The sequence below is a fragment of the Heteronotia binoei genome, chromosome 15 (genome assembly GCF_032191835.1).
Source record: "Heteronotia binoei isolate CCM8104 ecotype False Entrance Well chromosome 15, APGP_CSIRO_Hbin_v1, whole genome shotgun sequence".
NCBI lineage: Eukaryota > Metazoa > Chordata > Lepidosauria > Squamata > Gekkonidae > Heteronotia > Heteronotia binoei.
In genome coordinates, this window is record NC_083237.1 from 66,883,774 (window position 1) to 66,900,485 (window position 16,712).

Sequence of the window (16,712 nt, forward strand, 5' to 3'; positions counted from 1 at the left end):
GGGGTGATTATATATGAGAGACTCTGCTTAGTTACTCATTGATTACAGAAGTACTTCCTTTCAGCCATCTTGAATCTATTGCCCATCAACTTCACTGGGTGCCTCTTGGTGGAGGAAGGGTCCCTTGTAAGGGTCACCTGTATTTGTCATGACCTTTCAGCCCCAGGGGCTCCGGATGGCACACACCACTCTTTCCCTCCTTTTCACCCTCTCAAGAGTCCTGTGTGGCAGGTGACTCAAGACTTCTCCCTTTGTGCTATATTGAATGGTGATAGTTCTCGCAGGGCTTCCCCCCTTTAAAAATACATAGTTGCTTTTCCCCTTTGCTCTTTCCCCCCGTTTTTTAAAAAACGGATGAGTTATCCTGCAGGCATCCAGAGTCTTGAGCTTGCCCTGCCTCTACCCCTAGCGCAGAGGTTGCAGCTTTGGGAAGCTGGCAGCTGACAAGGCCTTGAGCTGGGTCCGTCTCACGGGGAAACCCACTTGGGAAGATCTGCTGATCAAGAGCCATGCCAACTTTCCCGAGAGGAGGTTGTGCTGTATTGGGGGACAAGACTTAGAAGAGCCACAGGGGGCTCCTGCGCCGCTGAGCATTACTCCACAGAACTACTAAAGTCATTGTGAGGAACACCGTCAGAGGCTTTTCTCGGGAGGTGACTTTAAATTTCTCCCCTGTCTGGTCACCTTCCCTCAGTCCCTCAGTAACACTCCCAGAAATCCTGTCAGAACTAGTAATAATTGGCACCAGACGGTTTTAACGTTAACAACCACAAAGTATTTATTAGGTAGCAAAAGGCAAGGAGGGGGATGAAATCCCCATTTCTGAACTTCATGACCCCTATTCCAGACTCTGCCTTGCAACCTGTGACATTTGGACTTTTGATTCTGCTTTTTCAACCTGAACTTTGCTGACCAGTGGCCTCAGACTGCCTTGACTCTGCTTTGCTGAACAACCCATGAACTCTGGTTGCTGGGTGATGGCTGGTTGTGGTGACCATCTTTTTCAGACCATGCGGCCATCCAAGTTAAAGGTACAATAAGGGAGCAATCCTGCACTTCGTGAGCTTTAAATGCCTTCTGTAGTGCTTGTAACCAGCGTTCCCTCTAAGCTGAGTTAGTGTGAGTTAGCTCACAGTTTTTTAGCCTCTGGCTCACACGTTTATGTATTAGCTCAGGGAAAATGGCCCTGTTAAGGGGCCTCACCATTTTTATGCTTCTGTATGCTGAAATACTTTTGTGTGTTAAGAATGGGGGCGGGGGGAGTTGTCTGGTGCTTTCTTTGCTGTGTCCATTTGCAACAGTCACAAGTATCCATTTAAGCCCTGTGGAAGGAAGTGAAGCCACTGTCCCAAGACCACGTTATCTCATCCCAGAGGCAGCTCACATTGCTTGATGTTTAGAGTATGAAACGTGTTGGTGGGAACCAGTTTGTACTGCTTTATGCAGGCTTTTTTTGCATTGTTATTTTGGTGGGCTGCATAAGCCCCAGATAAGGTATAAGTACCGGTCACCCCCAAAGGTGAGCCAGTTCTGACAGACGTGTATTGCTACTGTTTTTGTCTATCAGTAAGGCCATCTTTCTGACTTTAATGCCAGGAGCTCGCAAAGTATAATTTTTGCTCACAAGACTCCATAGCTTGGATGGAGTATTGCTTGTAACATCTAGCTAGGGCATGTATAGGAACCAGGGAAAGAAGGATGCATTTCTAAACACAGTTCTGTTGTTCCTCCATTAGCTGACCTGTGCTATGCTTGTAACATTTAACTTTTAAATAAATATTTTAATCTTTTGATGATGGTAGTGGATCTCTGTACCACAACGTTTTCCCAAATGCTTTTGGGGGACAGTATTTTTGCAAGAGGGACCCCCCCACAGCTTTATAATAGTGAAACTCATAATAGTGAGTTTCTGGGGGTAAACAGCTATGAGGGGAAACCCTTCCCGGAGCTTCCGTCACCTTAGGGGAGGGACGGTGGCTCAGTGGTAAAGCATCTGCTTGGGAAGGAGAAGGTCCCAGGTTCAATCCCTGGCATCTCCAAAAAGGGTCCAGGCAAATAGGTGTGAAAAACCTCAGCTTGAGACCCTGGAGAGCCGCTGCCAGTCTGAGAAGACAAGACTGACTTTGATGGACCAAGGGTCTGATTCAGTATAAGGCAGCTTCATATGTTCATATGTTTTGTTCATATGAAGCTGTTTCTCCCTACCAAGGTCAGCAGCTAATGAAGCACAGATAACCATCTGGACTCTAAGAAGTGGGAGGGAGTGGGTCCCGCCAAAAGTTGCAGTTGCTTTGTGCGCTTTGCACTTGAATTATAACAGCTGGGGCGAGGGGATAAATAGAGAGCCACTGAGCTAAGACGTTAGTCTTAGCAAAGATGATGTACTGCCTTATGATACCTGGAATAACCCACTGAATTATTGGACTGTGTTATTCCTTGACTCGAGGTCCTGACACTATGCTGTTTTCCTGAAGAAATCCCTCTGTTCCAACTCTAAATTGCTGTACTGGAGAAAAAAACAATTTTTTTTCTGTGTTTTCTCTGAGATGAGTAGCAGCTATAATGCTAAAGGGGAAAGGCAATAATTTGAGAGTTGCCTTGTATTATAGAATCACCATTGATCACTAGATCAGTTCCTCTGGAGAAAATGCTAACATGGGTGGACTCTATGCCAACACGTTGGGTTCCCTCCACTCCTGAAACCCTGCCCACCTACTCCCAAGTCTCCAGGAATTTCCTACCCTGGAGTCGGCAACCCTAAATAGCAAGCTTTTTCATACAAATCAAGGAAGTGTATATACACATGCTATGGTTGCCAACCTCAAGGTGGAGCCTGACGTTATCCAGGAATTATAACCAATCTCCTTGCTACAGAGACCAGTTCCTCCGGAGGAAATGGCTGCTTTGGAGAGCGGACTCTCTGGTTTTATACCCTGATAACATCCCTCCCCTCCCCAGGCTCTACCAAACTTCCAGGCCTTTTCCTAACCTGGGGGTGGCCACCCTAGTGGATCACATGGTCATGAAAAAGGTGGAGGACAGCCTGGGGATGTTAGAGGTGCTGGTGCTCCCATCCAGAGCAGAGCTGCAAGTGCAGCTCCCTCTTTTGCATGGTAAAGAGAGAAGCTGCTGCTCTTCCTTTAAAGGGGGGGGGGGAGAAAAGTAAGCAAGTGAAGACACTCTCAGATGATCATGGAGCCCCTTGAGTTGCCTGGAGAGCTACTGGTCCCTCCCTTCTGCCCACCCTGTTCTGAAGTATTCAGGCAAGATTCTAAAGCAGAAATTTTTGAATGGGCACTTGGAACTCCTTGATTGTCCAGATCTCTGAGGACTTGTAGGGCAAGCATTTTTGCTGTATCCTGTGGACACGTTTACATTTTTTGTTACCTTCCTTGGGTCTCAGTGTCAGAGTGAAAAGTGGGCTTATATTCTAAATAAATATTCTAAACAAATAGAACATTTCCTTCTTTTACCCCCTCCTTTCAGGTAGACAGGGCAAGATTTACAGTGCTGTGGAGTAATAAAGATTTTTTTAAAGGGAAACAACCGAGTGCAAAGATGACTCCTGTTGAATTCTGGAGTTCCTTCTCCTATAGATACCTCACAGGCACACACGCATTTTTGGATTTTGAAATAAAACGGAATGCCCAAATGCTTTCTGCAAACATCTGCATTTGTTCTGATTGCCTTTCTCAGAGCTAAAGTACAGGACCCACAACCCACTGTAGAGAACTTAAGTCCTGTTCCGCTGGTCATAAATGTATAGCATGATATCGGCCATACACGTGGCTGCTGCTCTCTTCCTCCCACCCTCCTCAGCCCTGATGGGAATATTGCTGGACAGTCTGGTGTGCTGGGCCAGCTTCGCCTTCTGCACATAGTTTAGAAAGGGAGGAAGTCTTTCTTCAAGCGATGCATGATGGCCCCTTGCCTTTGCCACAAGATGTTCCAAAAGACAGGGTTCAGAAAGGGCTGGTCAGGGCAGGTTTCTTTGTTGGACCGAACCTTGCCGTTCTTGGTCACTGATCTGCGCAAGAGGTTCCTTCTGGGCCCCAGCAGCAGAAGCCAGAGGGATGCGCAGAGGGCGCTTGGGGCACAAGGCTGGGGCCCTGGGTGGGGGTTGGAAGGGGCTCCAGCGGCCCTCCCTCTCCAGCTGGGACCCGCTTCAAGAATTCGGGCTGGGTTCAGCGGGCGGCGATGGATGGAGAAGGCGCGCCTGGCTGGCCCGGGCCGGGCGCCGTCCAAGCGGGGCTGCAGCCTCAATGCAGGGAGGCGAGGCGGCCTCTGCAGCCTGCACGGAGGCGCGGGCGGGCGGCCCCGAAGAGGCTCCTCTCGCTCGGGAGGGTCCTGCAGCCGCCGCCGCGCCGTCGAGGGCCGAAGCTGGAGCCGCGGTTGGAGCCTGCGGAGCCCCCGCGCGTCCCCTGCGCCGCCTGCTCCCCTCCCTCCCCTCCCCTCGCTGGCGGGCTGCAGCGCAGGCGGCGTCGGAGGGACGAGGCGGGCCCGGCTCCTTTGGCTTTGGCGCCCCCGCCCGCCCCCTGCCGACGTGTGCCTCCTTCGCCTCGCCGCGCAACTTCGCCGGCGGCTCCCTGCAGCCATCGCCCTCCCGAGCTGAGACCGGCCCGGCGGCGGCGGCCCCGACGGCTATGCCCGCCCGGCCCCGGCGCGCCCTGCTGGGCACCCTCCTGCTGAGCCTGCAGCTGCCGCTCGGCGCCCTCCTCCTCCTGCAGCCGCCAGGTAGGGAAGGGGCGCCGCGGCCTCCCTTGCTGGAGCCCCCGCGCCGCGCTCTTGTGGCTCGCGAGCGGCTTGCAGTCGGGCCTGGCCTGGCCTGGCGAACGGGCACTGGGCGAAGAAGCCCCGGAGCCAGCCAGCCTTGCAGCCCGCAGCTGCTGCGCTTGGAGATGGGGCCCCCCAGCCCCGACGTGGGGACTCCCCCGAGCCAGAAGTGGTCAGTCTCGCCCCCCTTTAGGCTGGCTGGCTGGATGCCCGCGCGCGAAGTGTGCAGCCTTGGCGTTTCTTGGGGGGGGGGAACGTTTGACCTGCCCCAGCTCCAGTGTCTGTGAATTCCGTGGCTCAGGCCAAAGAGACGGGGCGGGGCGGAGAAGATTCCTGCAGATCAGGAATTGGCTTTGGGGGGAAGATGAGGAGTGCAAAAGTGCCAGTGCCAGGAAGCGACCATTGGCACATTTAGAACCCCGACCCTTGTGGCAAAGGTCTCCCCCCCCCCCCTCCAGTGCCGCCCCAGACCCTGCCTCCAGCTAGCCTGTGAACTGCCTGTGCATCTCCCTTGTGTGTGTGTTTGTGTGGGGGGGGGGGCAATTGGAGGGACAAAGTAAGTAAAGTTCTCATGGAACACTGAAGGTCCCTGTGGCAGTTTAGAATTTGGGAGACAGGTTTCAGGTTCCTTGCAAAACGTTAAGAGTTCTTCCATATGTTTTCATATTTACAATCCTTTTAAAAAAATTAAAAACGCCACAGATGTGTGAATATGTTGCACTCCAGGTGGTTTGTAGGCTAGCTTTTGAAGATCTTTCCCCCCAGCGGGAAGGGAGCAGTTTTTGTGACTTTTGTGCAAAGGGGTTATCTAATTTGTCCCTTAAATTAATTTGGGAGGCTGTACGGTTGAAGGAACCAGCCACCCCAGACTTGCCTTTACAGGCAGGGCTGCCAAGACCCATTGTTGACCAAGCAAGAGCTACCATCTCCCCCCACAGCCTTGATTCAAACTAAACATTGTAATGAAACAAATCACTTGGCTTGCTGTTACCATGAATCCCTACTAATGAAAGAATCGGCAGAATTGGCAGGGATAACTCATAAAAAAAACCCAAAGCTAGGCGACTCAGACTTGGCTGCCAGCTTCAGGATGGTTGTGAGAGTTCCAGGCCCAAAACAAAGGCAGGGAAGTATCCAGTCACCCCTCTGTGCTGTTAGCAATGGAAGCCAAGGGTGTCTGTGGTAGGCCAAACTCATCAGAAAAGAATGCTGCATATTTGAAAGCTGGCCACCGATCCCAGAGTGATGATGGTGCCAAAAACAAAGAGAACTTAGACACCCTGAACCAAGCTTTCTGTAGGAGAGGGGTTTCGGTAAGTGTGGTTCCCATTTTTCTCTGTTGCATGGGTGCAATTTGATTGGCTATAATTTGATAACCTGCTGGCCCCGCCTTCCGCTGGTTGAGGCTTCTGTTATGTAAGGCTCCTCCTTGCCTGAGGCAGACCTAACGCAGTTGGGCTCTGAGAAGCAACAGGAAACAGAGCTGCTGGAGGTGTGTGTTTTTTCCTTTACCTTTCATTAACTGCTGAGGTCACTGTTTGGGAGGACAGTGGGTGTGGGTAGCTTGTGGGAGAGGCGGTTCTGTAAGTGTGGTTTCTGTTTGTCTCTGTTGCCTGGGTGTAATTTGATGGCTGCTCCCACTGCTGGGTGAGGCTTCTGTTGTGTATGGCTCCTCCTTGCCAGAAACGTGAGCTCAAGGCCACTTGCCCTGTGACTCTTAGCCTGGGGCCCTGTAGGAGGGTGACTAGCTCTTCACAAATAGTTTTGGGAGACAGTTTGGCAGCAAGGTTGTCAGGGAGGTACAAGATAAGCAGAACTAATTTTGAAGTGGCTTTCAGCAGCATGGCTGGTGAAGGAGCAGAGGCAGTGATGTGCAAAGGCTGTGACATGTTTGTATTCTTACCTGAGGGTAATAGCAGTTACACTTCCAGCAAGTGTAAGTAGGTAGCCCTACTGAGGCAAAGATACAGCGACTTGAGGCATGCTTGTCTACACTCCAGTTTATAAGGGAAAGTGAAGATTTCATGGAATCCTCTTAAAAGAGCAACAGCAGGAGGAGGAAAAGATGCCTTGATTAATAGAGGAGTATCCATCACAGGAGGAGGCTGCATGGGAAAAGGTAACTCACAGAAGCAGGACAATCAGAAGACATTCTGAGCTGCTGTTGCTAAGAAATTGGTTCCAGGATCCACCCCTCCCCCGATATTGATTCTGGACCACAGGAACAAAGGCGAGTTCCCCAGCCTCCAAGAAGGTTGAAGGAAATTTTTCAGGTCGTCATGGATGACAGGACTCGAACATCTGCTCCCCAATATAGGAAAAAGTGTGTGCTGGTAATTGGGGAATTCCTACTCAGAGGGGTACAGCCCAAAGTCTGCTGACTGGGCATCTCATATTAAGAGGTATGCTTTCTACCAAGTGTGCACATCCAGGATGTGGCAGAAAGGACAGGAAGACTCATAAAGCCCACAGATTATTATCCTTTCTTGCTGATCCATGTGGGAACAAGTGATGCTGCCGAGCACAGTGCAGAAGGTATTAAAAGAAACTTTGTGATTCTGGGTAAGAAGATGAAGGACCTGGGAGTGCAAGTTGTGTTTTCATCAGTTCTTCCTGTCAAAGGCCATTGCTTGGGAAGGGGAAAAAAAGAATCCTGTAAATAAATTACTTGCTATGTAGATGGTGCCATCAGGAAAGGTTTGGATTTCTGGACCATGGATTACACTTTCGAGATGAAGCTTTTTTTGTTGGGAGATGGTTTGCACTTCATGAAGGCAGGAAAAATTGTGTTTGGTAGGAACCTTGCAAACCTAATAAGGAGGGCTTTAAACTAAATTGTATGGGGGAGTGAGACAAAAATTCATAGCCTAGTTTACAATGCCAAAAACTAGAGGTAAGAATGCTAACATTTTGCAGGGAGAGGCACATAGGTTAGGTGTCAAGAACAAGACCCTGACAGTTATGGCTTTGGTGTCTCACTGCTGTTTGTATTGCTGGTGTTACTATCCTTGCTCATGAATGGCTTATTATTACTTCACTGTCTCTTAGCTTTCATGATTTACTAACCACATGCCATAATTTTAATCATGAGCACTATACCCATTGATTAGGCATTTAGTAGTTTATGTGTAGTGGGATGTTCTAGGCCTGCAGGTGGAAGAAGACCGCAGGGAGACAGCTCTGATCTGGTCTCCCTGGACAACGCTGATAGGGACCAGCTGAAAAGGGAAGAGTACTTGGAATGTGACCTTGACGGGAAGTAACACTGAGGCCTGAGAATGGTCCTTTTTTAAAGGATTTTTGGTGGGTGTGGGAAAGAGGGGAGCTTTTATTTTGTAATATATAATTCCCTGGTAGCTTTCAGTCTGGCAAATGCATGCCATTAATGTTTGCTTCAAGCCTCATCATTACAAGCTTTCTTTTGAACCAATCTCAAGAACCTCGTGATTGAACTTGGGCAAAGCCTTACAATAGGTGACATTAATGCACAGATAAGTACAGAAACAAAAACTTCAGGGAGCATAAAACATGGATTCCAGTATCTCTGCACTGATGTGCAGAGTATGGGGAACAAGCAGGAAGAGCTGGAAGTCCTAATACAGGAAGGGGACTGTGAACTATTAGGCATTACTGAAACTTGGTGGGATGACACGCACCATCTGAATATTAGGATTGAGGGATACAGCTTGTTTAAAAGGGATGGACAAATAAGGAAGGGTGGAGGAGTTATAGAATAATGGAAGGGACCTCCAGAATCATATATGCAGGAACTTCAAAAATGCCTTCCCTCCACATATATCCCCAGTGACCCTTACTACACATCCAGAAGATGGCAAAAATCTCCAGGATCCCTGGGGAAAGATTACTGCCTGACTCCAAAGTGATGAACAGCATTTCCCTGGGTGTGTAAGAAGGGGCCACGAGAACTAAGCACTGATGCAACGCTTCCTGTCTTCCTTCTCATGATCTGCCTAAGTTCACAGTACACAGAATCAGCATTGCTGTCAGATGGCCATCTAGCCTTGCTTATAAACCTCCAAAGAACAGCCCTCTAAGCCGCCCTCCCTTGGGAAAGCAGGTGGTGCTCAGACTCAATGTGGGGTCTTCTCAAGGCTACACGCACAGAAGAAACCAGATCTTGGTAAAATATATGGACAGTTATTAAATAAGAATAAGATAATAATACTAGGCAGCACAATCTTTACAGTCTTGCAGCAAGAAAATAAGAAGGCTAATGCTTCAGTCGAGAAAGGCACTGGCAAACCACCCCATAAAAAGTCTGCCGTGAAAACGTTGTGATGCAACGTCACCCCAGAGTTGGAAACGACTGGTGCTTGCACAGGGGACTACCTTTACCTTTTTAATACTTCAATACCTCCTATTAATGACACACTTTTTAAATATCACAGTCCAAGCTAGAGATTCAAACGTTATCTATGTAGCTGTCCCTTGCAATGAGACTTGGCATAGTCAGAGCCGCTGTTCTGTAGACGGACAAAGTTAGCATGGCTTCCCTCTTGTCTATGGCTTAATTATAGTCTCTTGCCATCTTGTGTCAGGTGGCCCTTCACATCCAGTCAAGGCACTTGCTCACTGGAACCTTCCAGGGGTGCTGAACTCATTTGTTATAAGGGCCGGATCTGACATAAATGAGTCTTTGTCAGGCTGGGCCATATTTGGACCTATTTCAAATTAGTAGATCTATTGGAGAAATGAAAAACCAGTAAGTCTCCAGATTCTGATGACACAGGCCAAAGAGTTGCTAGGGGAATCGATTTCAAAGAATATCAATGGTCATAAGGGACTTTATTGATGAATTTTCTAATGGACTTAGATGTATATTTCTGTAAATTTTGACTTATATGATGGCATAGTGGTTAAGTGTGTGGACTCTTACCTGGGAGAACCGGGTTCTTCTGCTTTCAGCTGCTGGATCTTGGGTCGGCCATAGCACTCGCAGAGTGCTGAAAGGGCAGCTGCTGTGAGAGCCCTCTCAGCCCCACCTACCTCACATGGTGTCTGTTGTGGGGGAGGAAGGTAAAGGAGAATGTGAGCTTCTCTGAGACTGAGATCATCATCTTCTCTATAATATCTTACTTAATTTGATGATTGATTATTATTATTGTCAGTAATTTGTGGGTTAAAACACCTGGTGTATTTTCAATCGAAAATTAATTTTTAATTCCTAAGTGTCCGCTGGGTTCTAGTCCTAGCTGAGTGGATATAAACTAGAAAAAGAGGGTGAAGGGAGGCTTGTGAAGGAGGTGGCTACAGAGGAAGGCAAGAGAAACCCCAAAGGCTTGTCTTCAATTTGGACCTGAGTTCAAATGCCTGAAGCCTTGCTCACTTCCATTCTTGCAGTGGATACAAATGCTGGTCACAGCCAGACGGTCAGGGTGAGTCAGGACTGCGGAGAACAGTACAAAAGCATTGCTATTTGCATCACTTCTCCCTCACAACGTTAATATACCTGCTTGGATCATTCCATTGTCTCTTGGAACTGGGCTGAGTGGGTGAGGGGAATCTCAGCATTTCCCAAAATCAACACTTCAGACAGTCACGGACTGCGTATGAAATCTTCCAGTGGGTCAGTTTGAGTCCCGTTCCCTGAAAGGAAGCTGTGGGCGTGTGGAGATCTGCAGGGAAGGGAGGCCAAGGAAAGCCAGATCAGCTGGCAAAGAAAGTCCTCTTGCAGGCCTTGGAGAAAGGGGCGGCCTGTTTGTAGTGAGTTTGGTGTGACTTTGAAAGACATGCTAAGTGGCAAATCTTATTTTGTGGGGGGGATTAATGAATGCTGGGTGCATATTTAGGTGCGAGCTGAAGTTCATTGCTGAAGGACAAAGTGGGTATCAGAGAAATATAGGTCCCTTTCTCGTTGATTTGTTGCATTTTACTATATAATTTCCTGTAAGTTTGTTTGTACTTCAGTGCGGGCCTGCTGTGGGTGATAAGGCAAGAGCTGCAAGAGGTCCCCTGCAAAGCTTTTGCTGCCCTTCTCGGAATCCTGCAGAGGCTTTAATTTTCTAAACTCTCCTGTAGGCCGTAATTTTCTGTCCTGCTGCCTGTTTTTCGAGTAAACTGATCTTTTTGATCCTAAGCAAAAATCCTTTCTTGTCTGGGCAGCTTCCTGTGGTTTCTGAAGCCACATTACCAGGAACATGAAGGAATCTTGGTCAGGCTGACGGTACTTCCCTGAACTTCTCAAGAATGCCTTGCTGAGAGGGAATGATTCCTCTTCATCTCCCCCCAGCTAGGTGCCCAAAAAACAAAAGAAAAAGGGATCTTGACAGTTTTACTTTGCAACTTCACTTCTAAAACTGGAGGCGGTTGGCAACAAGGCTTCAGATTCAGTGGGAGCTCACAGGTCCTGAACTTTCTGAGAGTTCCACCTCCTTGTCCATTGAATAGTAGGTGCAGCTGCATAACAATCCCTAGATGAGCTCCACCACCTATTTTTCTACAAAATGACCGCTGTTGGCAACTATACCTTTTGAACTGGGTGGGAAGCCTTCCGTCCGCTAACTCAAGAGCCATGGCAGCAGCTTTGCTCCAGTCTGAGCCTCAGTCTTGAGGCCAAACTGTCTCACGGGTCACCCTGAAATGGTGAACTCAATGGGAGGGTGAAGAATTGCTAGGAAAAATTTTTTTAAAGGAAGTTTAACTTCCTTATCGACTGTGATGACAGCTTTCTCTGTTGACACTGACTTTGCTTTTGCTTTTTGCAGACTCTGGGGTGTTTCTCATCTACAACAGTGAGCTGCCTGGCTGCTTGGAGACAAAAGATTCCCTAGTGAAGATTTCCAAGACCTGTAACACCAGCGCTCCAGCTCAGCAGTGGAAATGGGTTTCTCGGAGCCGGCTCTTCAACATTGGGACCATGCAGTGCTTGGGTGTCTCCTGGAAATCTGCCAACGCCAGCACAGCGAACCTTGCCCTGGCCACCTACGAGTGTGACCAAGAGTCTGTCAACCTGCGATGGAACTGCCGGACCCTTGGGGACCAGCTGTCTCAGTCTTTGGACTCCAGGCTGGGAAACTGGTCACTGACTTCAGTGGAGAGGGGTGACCAGGCACGCAGAGGCCGGTGGAAGGTGTATGGGCAGGAGGACGATCTGTGCTCCAAGCCATATTCGGGTAAAGTCTGCAGGGCTGGGTGAAGTCCTGCCGTTCTTGGATATGGCCAAGCATTTCCCACAGACTTACTGTGCAAGGCACTCACGGAACTTAAGCTTTCATTTAAAGACAGTGGTCATTGGCCCTTCAGAATGTGAGATCTACTTTTCAAGATCTAGTCTAGCTTGTCTTGCAGCTGCCATCTCTTTGGGACTCACAAGCCAGGGCATGGGGGCGGCAGCTGTCTCTTGCTGCATGCCCCGAACGTAAGAACGTAAGAGAGAAGCCATGTTGGATCAGGCCCATCCAGTCCAACACTCTGTGTCACATAAGAGAAGCCATGTTGGATCAGACCAATGGCCCATCCAGTCCAACACTCTGTGTCACAGAAGAACATAAGAGAAGCCATGTTGGATCAGGCCAAAGGCCCATCCAGTCCAACACTCTGTGTCACATAAGAGAAGCCATGTTGGATCAGACCAATGGCCCATCCAGTCCAACACTCTGTGTCACATAAGAACATAAGAGAAGCCATGTTGGATCAGGCCAAAGGCCCATCCAGTCCAACACTCTGTGTCACATAAGAGAAGCCATGTTGGATCAGGCCAATGGCCCATCCAGTCCAACATTTTGCCAAGGATTGTGTAAGTCCCCAAACTTTACTCACTGAGAGGGGCCAGTGTAGAGTAGTAGTTAAAGTGTCGGATTAGGATCTGGAAAATCGAGGTTCAAATTCCCACTCGTGCCCTGGAAGCTCTCTGGGTGACCTTGGGTCACTCAGCCTCACCTGCTTCACAGAGTGGTTGTGAGGACAGAATGGAGAGGATATATGAACATATGAAGCTACCATCTACTGAATCAGACCCTCGGTCCATCAAAGTCAGTATTGTCTTCTCAGACTGGCAGCGGCTCTCCAGGGTCTCAAGCTGAGGTTTTTCACACCTATTTGCCTGGACCCTTTTTGGAGATGTCGGGGATTGAACCTGGGACCTTCTGCTTCCCAAGCAGATGCTCTACCACTGAGCCACCGTCCCTCCCCTATGTCAGCCGATCTGGGTCCCCACTGGGTTCAGTTCTTGCTTTGGGCAGCTGGATGGTGCATTTCATGGCTGAGTCTTCTGTGGCCTGCAGCTGCCCACTGCAAGCCCAGAAAGAGTTCTGGCACGGAACCTGGTATTCTAGAGCTGTAGCTTTTGTTCCAGAAAGAGAACTGAAGTGCGTGGGCCATGCCTGGTGAATCGTAAGAGCCCTGTACCATCCCTTTCAAGTACGATAACCTTTGGTTCTATGATTGCACCAGTATGGGTCGTGAAGATTGATCACGTGAAGATGGCAGCAAACATGGAATGAGGGTTCTGTGGAAAGCAAGCAAATCATGGCACATTTGCTGAATTTGAACCATAGTCACATTGCAGAACTCACCTTCTTTCGATACATGACTTGGTGCAGGATTTATTTATTTATTGTGGTGTTTATTTCATTTGTGCAGAATGTACACAGCCCCATCACATGCTGTGAAGCCAAAGGGGGGGGGGGGAACGGTGCCATTTGACGGATGAAGCAGTCCATCCATTATAAAGCATGAAGGATTAATTTAAAATGGGCAGAACTACAGGCTGTTGGTTGCCCAGCCTTTTGGTCACATGACAGTAGAGGATGGCAAGTATAAGTCATACCTTCTCTCTTCTTTACAGAAATTTATACCATCCAAGGCAACTCACACGGGAAGCCCTGTACCATCCCGTTCAAGTACGATAACCTTTGGTTCTATGATTGCACCGGTATGGGTCGTGAAGATGGTCACCTCTGGTGTGCCACTACACAGGATTATGGCAAAGATGAGAGATGGGGCTTCTGCCCCATTAAGGGTAAGTTATTTCTGTGTGGGGCAGTGGTGGCTGGGTTATCCTTAGTGAAAAGAGGCATTGGATTCAGTGGGATCTCATCTTGTGTTGCTGTTCCTGTGGGAGGTTATCTCCATTTTTCTTTTGACTTCTTGACCTTCATGGACGTGGCCTGCTGAACTGTCCTGTCCCGAGCAGCCTCTCCTTCCCAAAGACCACGCACAGCTTGTTTCCCAAGCCTGCTTGATACTCCCCTGAACTCTTTGCTCTTCAGTCACCAGGCCCCAGAACATGAGCCCCTTGAGCCCCTGCGTCCCATTCTCCCTCACTAAGTAAAGTAAAGTAAGTAAAGTAAAGTAAAATTTTATTTATATCCCGCCCTCCCCCGCCGAAGCAGGCTCAGGGCGGCTAACAACACAATGACCAGAGGTACATTAATAAATAGAACAGTAATAAACAACACAATGACCAATGGTACATTAATAAAACAATTATATTAAAACATTAAAATTGAGCATTAATTTAACCTTAAAAACCAGTTAGAGCATTAATTAAAACAAACCATAACATTATCATTGACGCTATTCTAGTTAATACTGATGGCGGATTTTCCTTCGTTGTAGAATTATAATTCAGCTGTTCATAAAGGCTGATTTGAAGAGGGTGGTCTTGCAGGCCCTGCGGAACTGATCAAGGTTCCACAGGGCCCGCACCTCCTCTGGGAGTTGGTTCCAAAGATATGGGGCCGCAGCCGAAAAGGCCCGTGTGCGAGTGCTCTGTAGTTTAATTTCTCTTGGCCCAGGGGTAGTCAGTCTGTTTTTTCCTACTGACCTCAGTGCTCTCTGGGGCTCATACGGGGAGAGACGGTCCTTCAGGTAGGCCGGTCCTCGGCCATATAGGGCTTTAAAGGTAATAACCAGCACTTTGTACTGGACCCGGTATACAATCGGTAACCAGTGCAGCTCGCGTAGCCCTGGCCGTATATGTTCCCATCTTGGGAGACCAAGCAACAGCCTGGCCGCTGCGTTCTGCACTAGTTGTAACTTCCGGGTCCGGCACAGAGGCACTCTTCTCGCCGGTGCCGTTTCCCTCCCACCAACAGTGCACAAAGTCTGGTTTCCCCCAAATCAACCTGGCTGTCATTCCTCAAAGCAGCTGACTGTGCTCTTTCCGAGTATGCTGCTGTGACTGACTCTTTACCTTTAGCAGTTGCAGGGCCAGATCTAGTGGGGAGCAGCAGGGCACTTGGCCCAGGCCCCGACTAGAGAGGACGCAGCAGAGCATGTTCTCTGCACGCACTGTCAAACATACTTCAGGGGCGGTGGAGGGGCCGGGTGGCAGCAGTCTTGCCCTCTACTGCCCAAGCAGCCCTATCACTGGCCTGAAGGAAGGAGGGGCAGGCCCCCCCGGTGTGTTTTTTTTCGCTCCGTGCAACCCAGCCCTCTCACCTGGCTGCGGGAGATCGCTGCTCCTCCACTCTATTTTGCCGCTCCATGGGACTGCCCGAGTAGAGCTCACCCATGCACAACGAGGCCAGCTTCACCAGAGGAGGTCAAGTCAGCCGTGACTGAGAGGAGGCAGCTGGGCTCAGCCCCCCCCCCCCCCAATTCTCAAGGAATGAATCATGACCTGAGTCTTGCAGCAGCCTGAGTGAGTGGGTGAGGGCTGAGCAAAGTGGAGCAGGGGTCACCTTCTACTCCGTTACTCCCAAGTAAGTAAGCAAGCGAAGCCTCAACTCGAGGGGTGTGCTGTGTGTGGAGAGGAGTTCAAGGGGACGGGGGAGGGCGGGGGGGGGGCTCGCCTTCTGATCAACTGAAGAGCAGCTCTGTCTGCACACACCCAGAGGCTCTTTCTCTCCACCTGTTCCTCTCTCGCGCCTTGGAAGCCATCACTTTCTGGGTCTCCAATGCAGCCCTTGACCCCTGGTTTCTTATCGCTGCTCTGATGCTGAGTGGCTTCTTGTCTGGCAAGCCCCGTTCTCCCTGCTGAGAGGAACAAAGCAGGAGTCAGGTAGCACCTGACATGTGACTGTTTTATTGGTTTCCCACGCTAATGCAACCCAGATCCAAGGTTTTCTGAATTTGTTAATTTTACTATTCTGCTATTGGATTTTAACTTCGTACCACTTTGCATTCTAGACCCCAGCAGCTATATGTAGCTCTGCTTACTTTACCTCATTCCTCGTCTGAAGAAGTGTGCACAAAAGCTTACATTCTGAATAAAAGTTTGTTGGTCTTAAAGGTGTTACTTGACTCCTGCTTTGTTCTACTGCTTCAGACCAACATGGCTGCCTACTTGGATCTATCTGCTCAGAGGAAATACCTTTCTTGTAATCTCCTTTCTCCCGTAAAGCCTTGGCAGTTGCTAAAAGTTGAGAAGCAAACTGGGAGTTTGGCGGCAGCTTTGTGTGTGTGGGACGTCAACCTTCCACTCACCTTCCACACACACCCCACCCCCTGCATCCAGAGGAATCTGCCAGTCCTTGTAGAAATGGCATTGTTGGAGGAATTCTTTGTCTGTTCCAGGAAGGGGAACTGGGCTGGTGAATCAGTTCTTGACTCTACAAACAAATCCCTTTTTCTGTCCATCCGTTGTAGGCACTGACTGTGACACGTTCTGGGATAGGGACCACCTCACCGGCAGCTGCTACCAATTCAACTTCCAGTCCACCCTGTCTTGGCTGGAGGCTGGGAAGAGCTGTGAACAGCAAGGGGCCAGCCTGCTCAGCATCACTGAGATCCACGAACAGACGTACATCAACGGTGAGCCTTGGACTGAGCCGCCACGAGGGGACTGGAGTGTGACAGATGTTGAACCTTAGGGGCTCTTTTGCCTGCATACCTTGGCTTTCTTCATTCTTTTGAGCAGGATATGGTAATTAGGCTGGGTAGAGGGGCCCAAAAGAGCACTTGTCTGAGCAAAGGTGTCAAAAAGGAGTTCAGGTTTCAGTCCTGAAATCACTTGAGAAATCTACAAGGAGGTT

The 16,712-nt window shown here is 49.2% G+C and overlaps 1 protein-coding gene across 1 annotated transcript in view; it reads left to right on the forward strand.

Moving 5' to 3' along the window:
* The first annotated feature begins 4,073 nt into the window (after window positions 1-4,073).
* MRC2 (mannose receptor C type 2) overlaps window positions 4,074-16,712 on the forward strand; it is a 63,617-nt gene continuing 50,978 nt past the window's right edge. Inside the window, exons 1-6 of the mRNA XM_060255283.1 lie at window positions 4,074-4,945; window positions 7,193-7,335; window positions 10,135-10,169; window positions 11,459-11,906; window positions 13,580-13,753; window positions 16,327-16,491. Coding sequence (XP_060111266.1) covers window positions 4,074-4,945; window positions 7,193-7,335; window positions 10,135-10,169; window positions 11,459-11,906; window positions 13,580-13,753; window positions 16,327-16,491 — 1,837 coding nt within the window. The remainder of the gene's footprint in view (window positions 4,946-7,192; window positions 7,336-10,134; window positions 10,170-11,458; window positions 11,907-13,579; window positions 13,754-16,326; window positions 16,492-16,712) is intronic.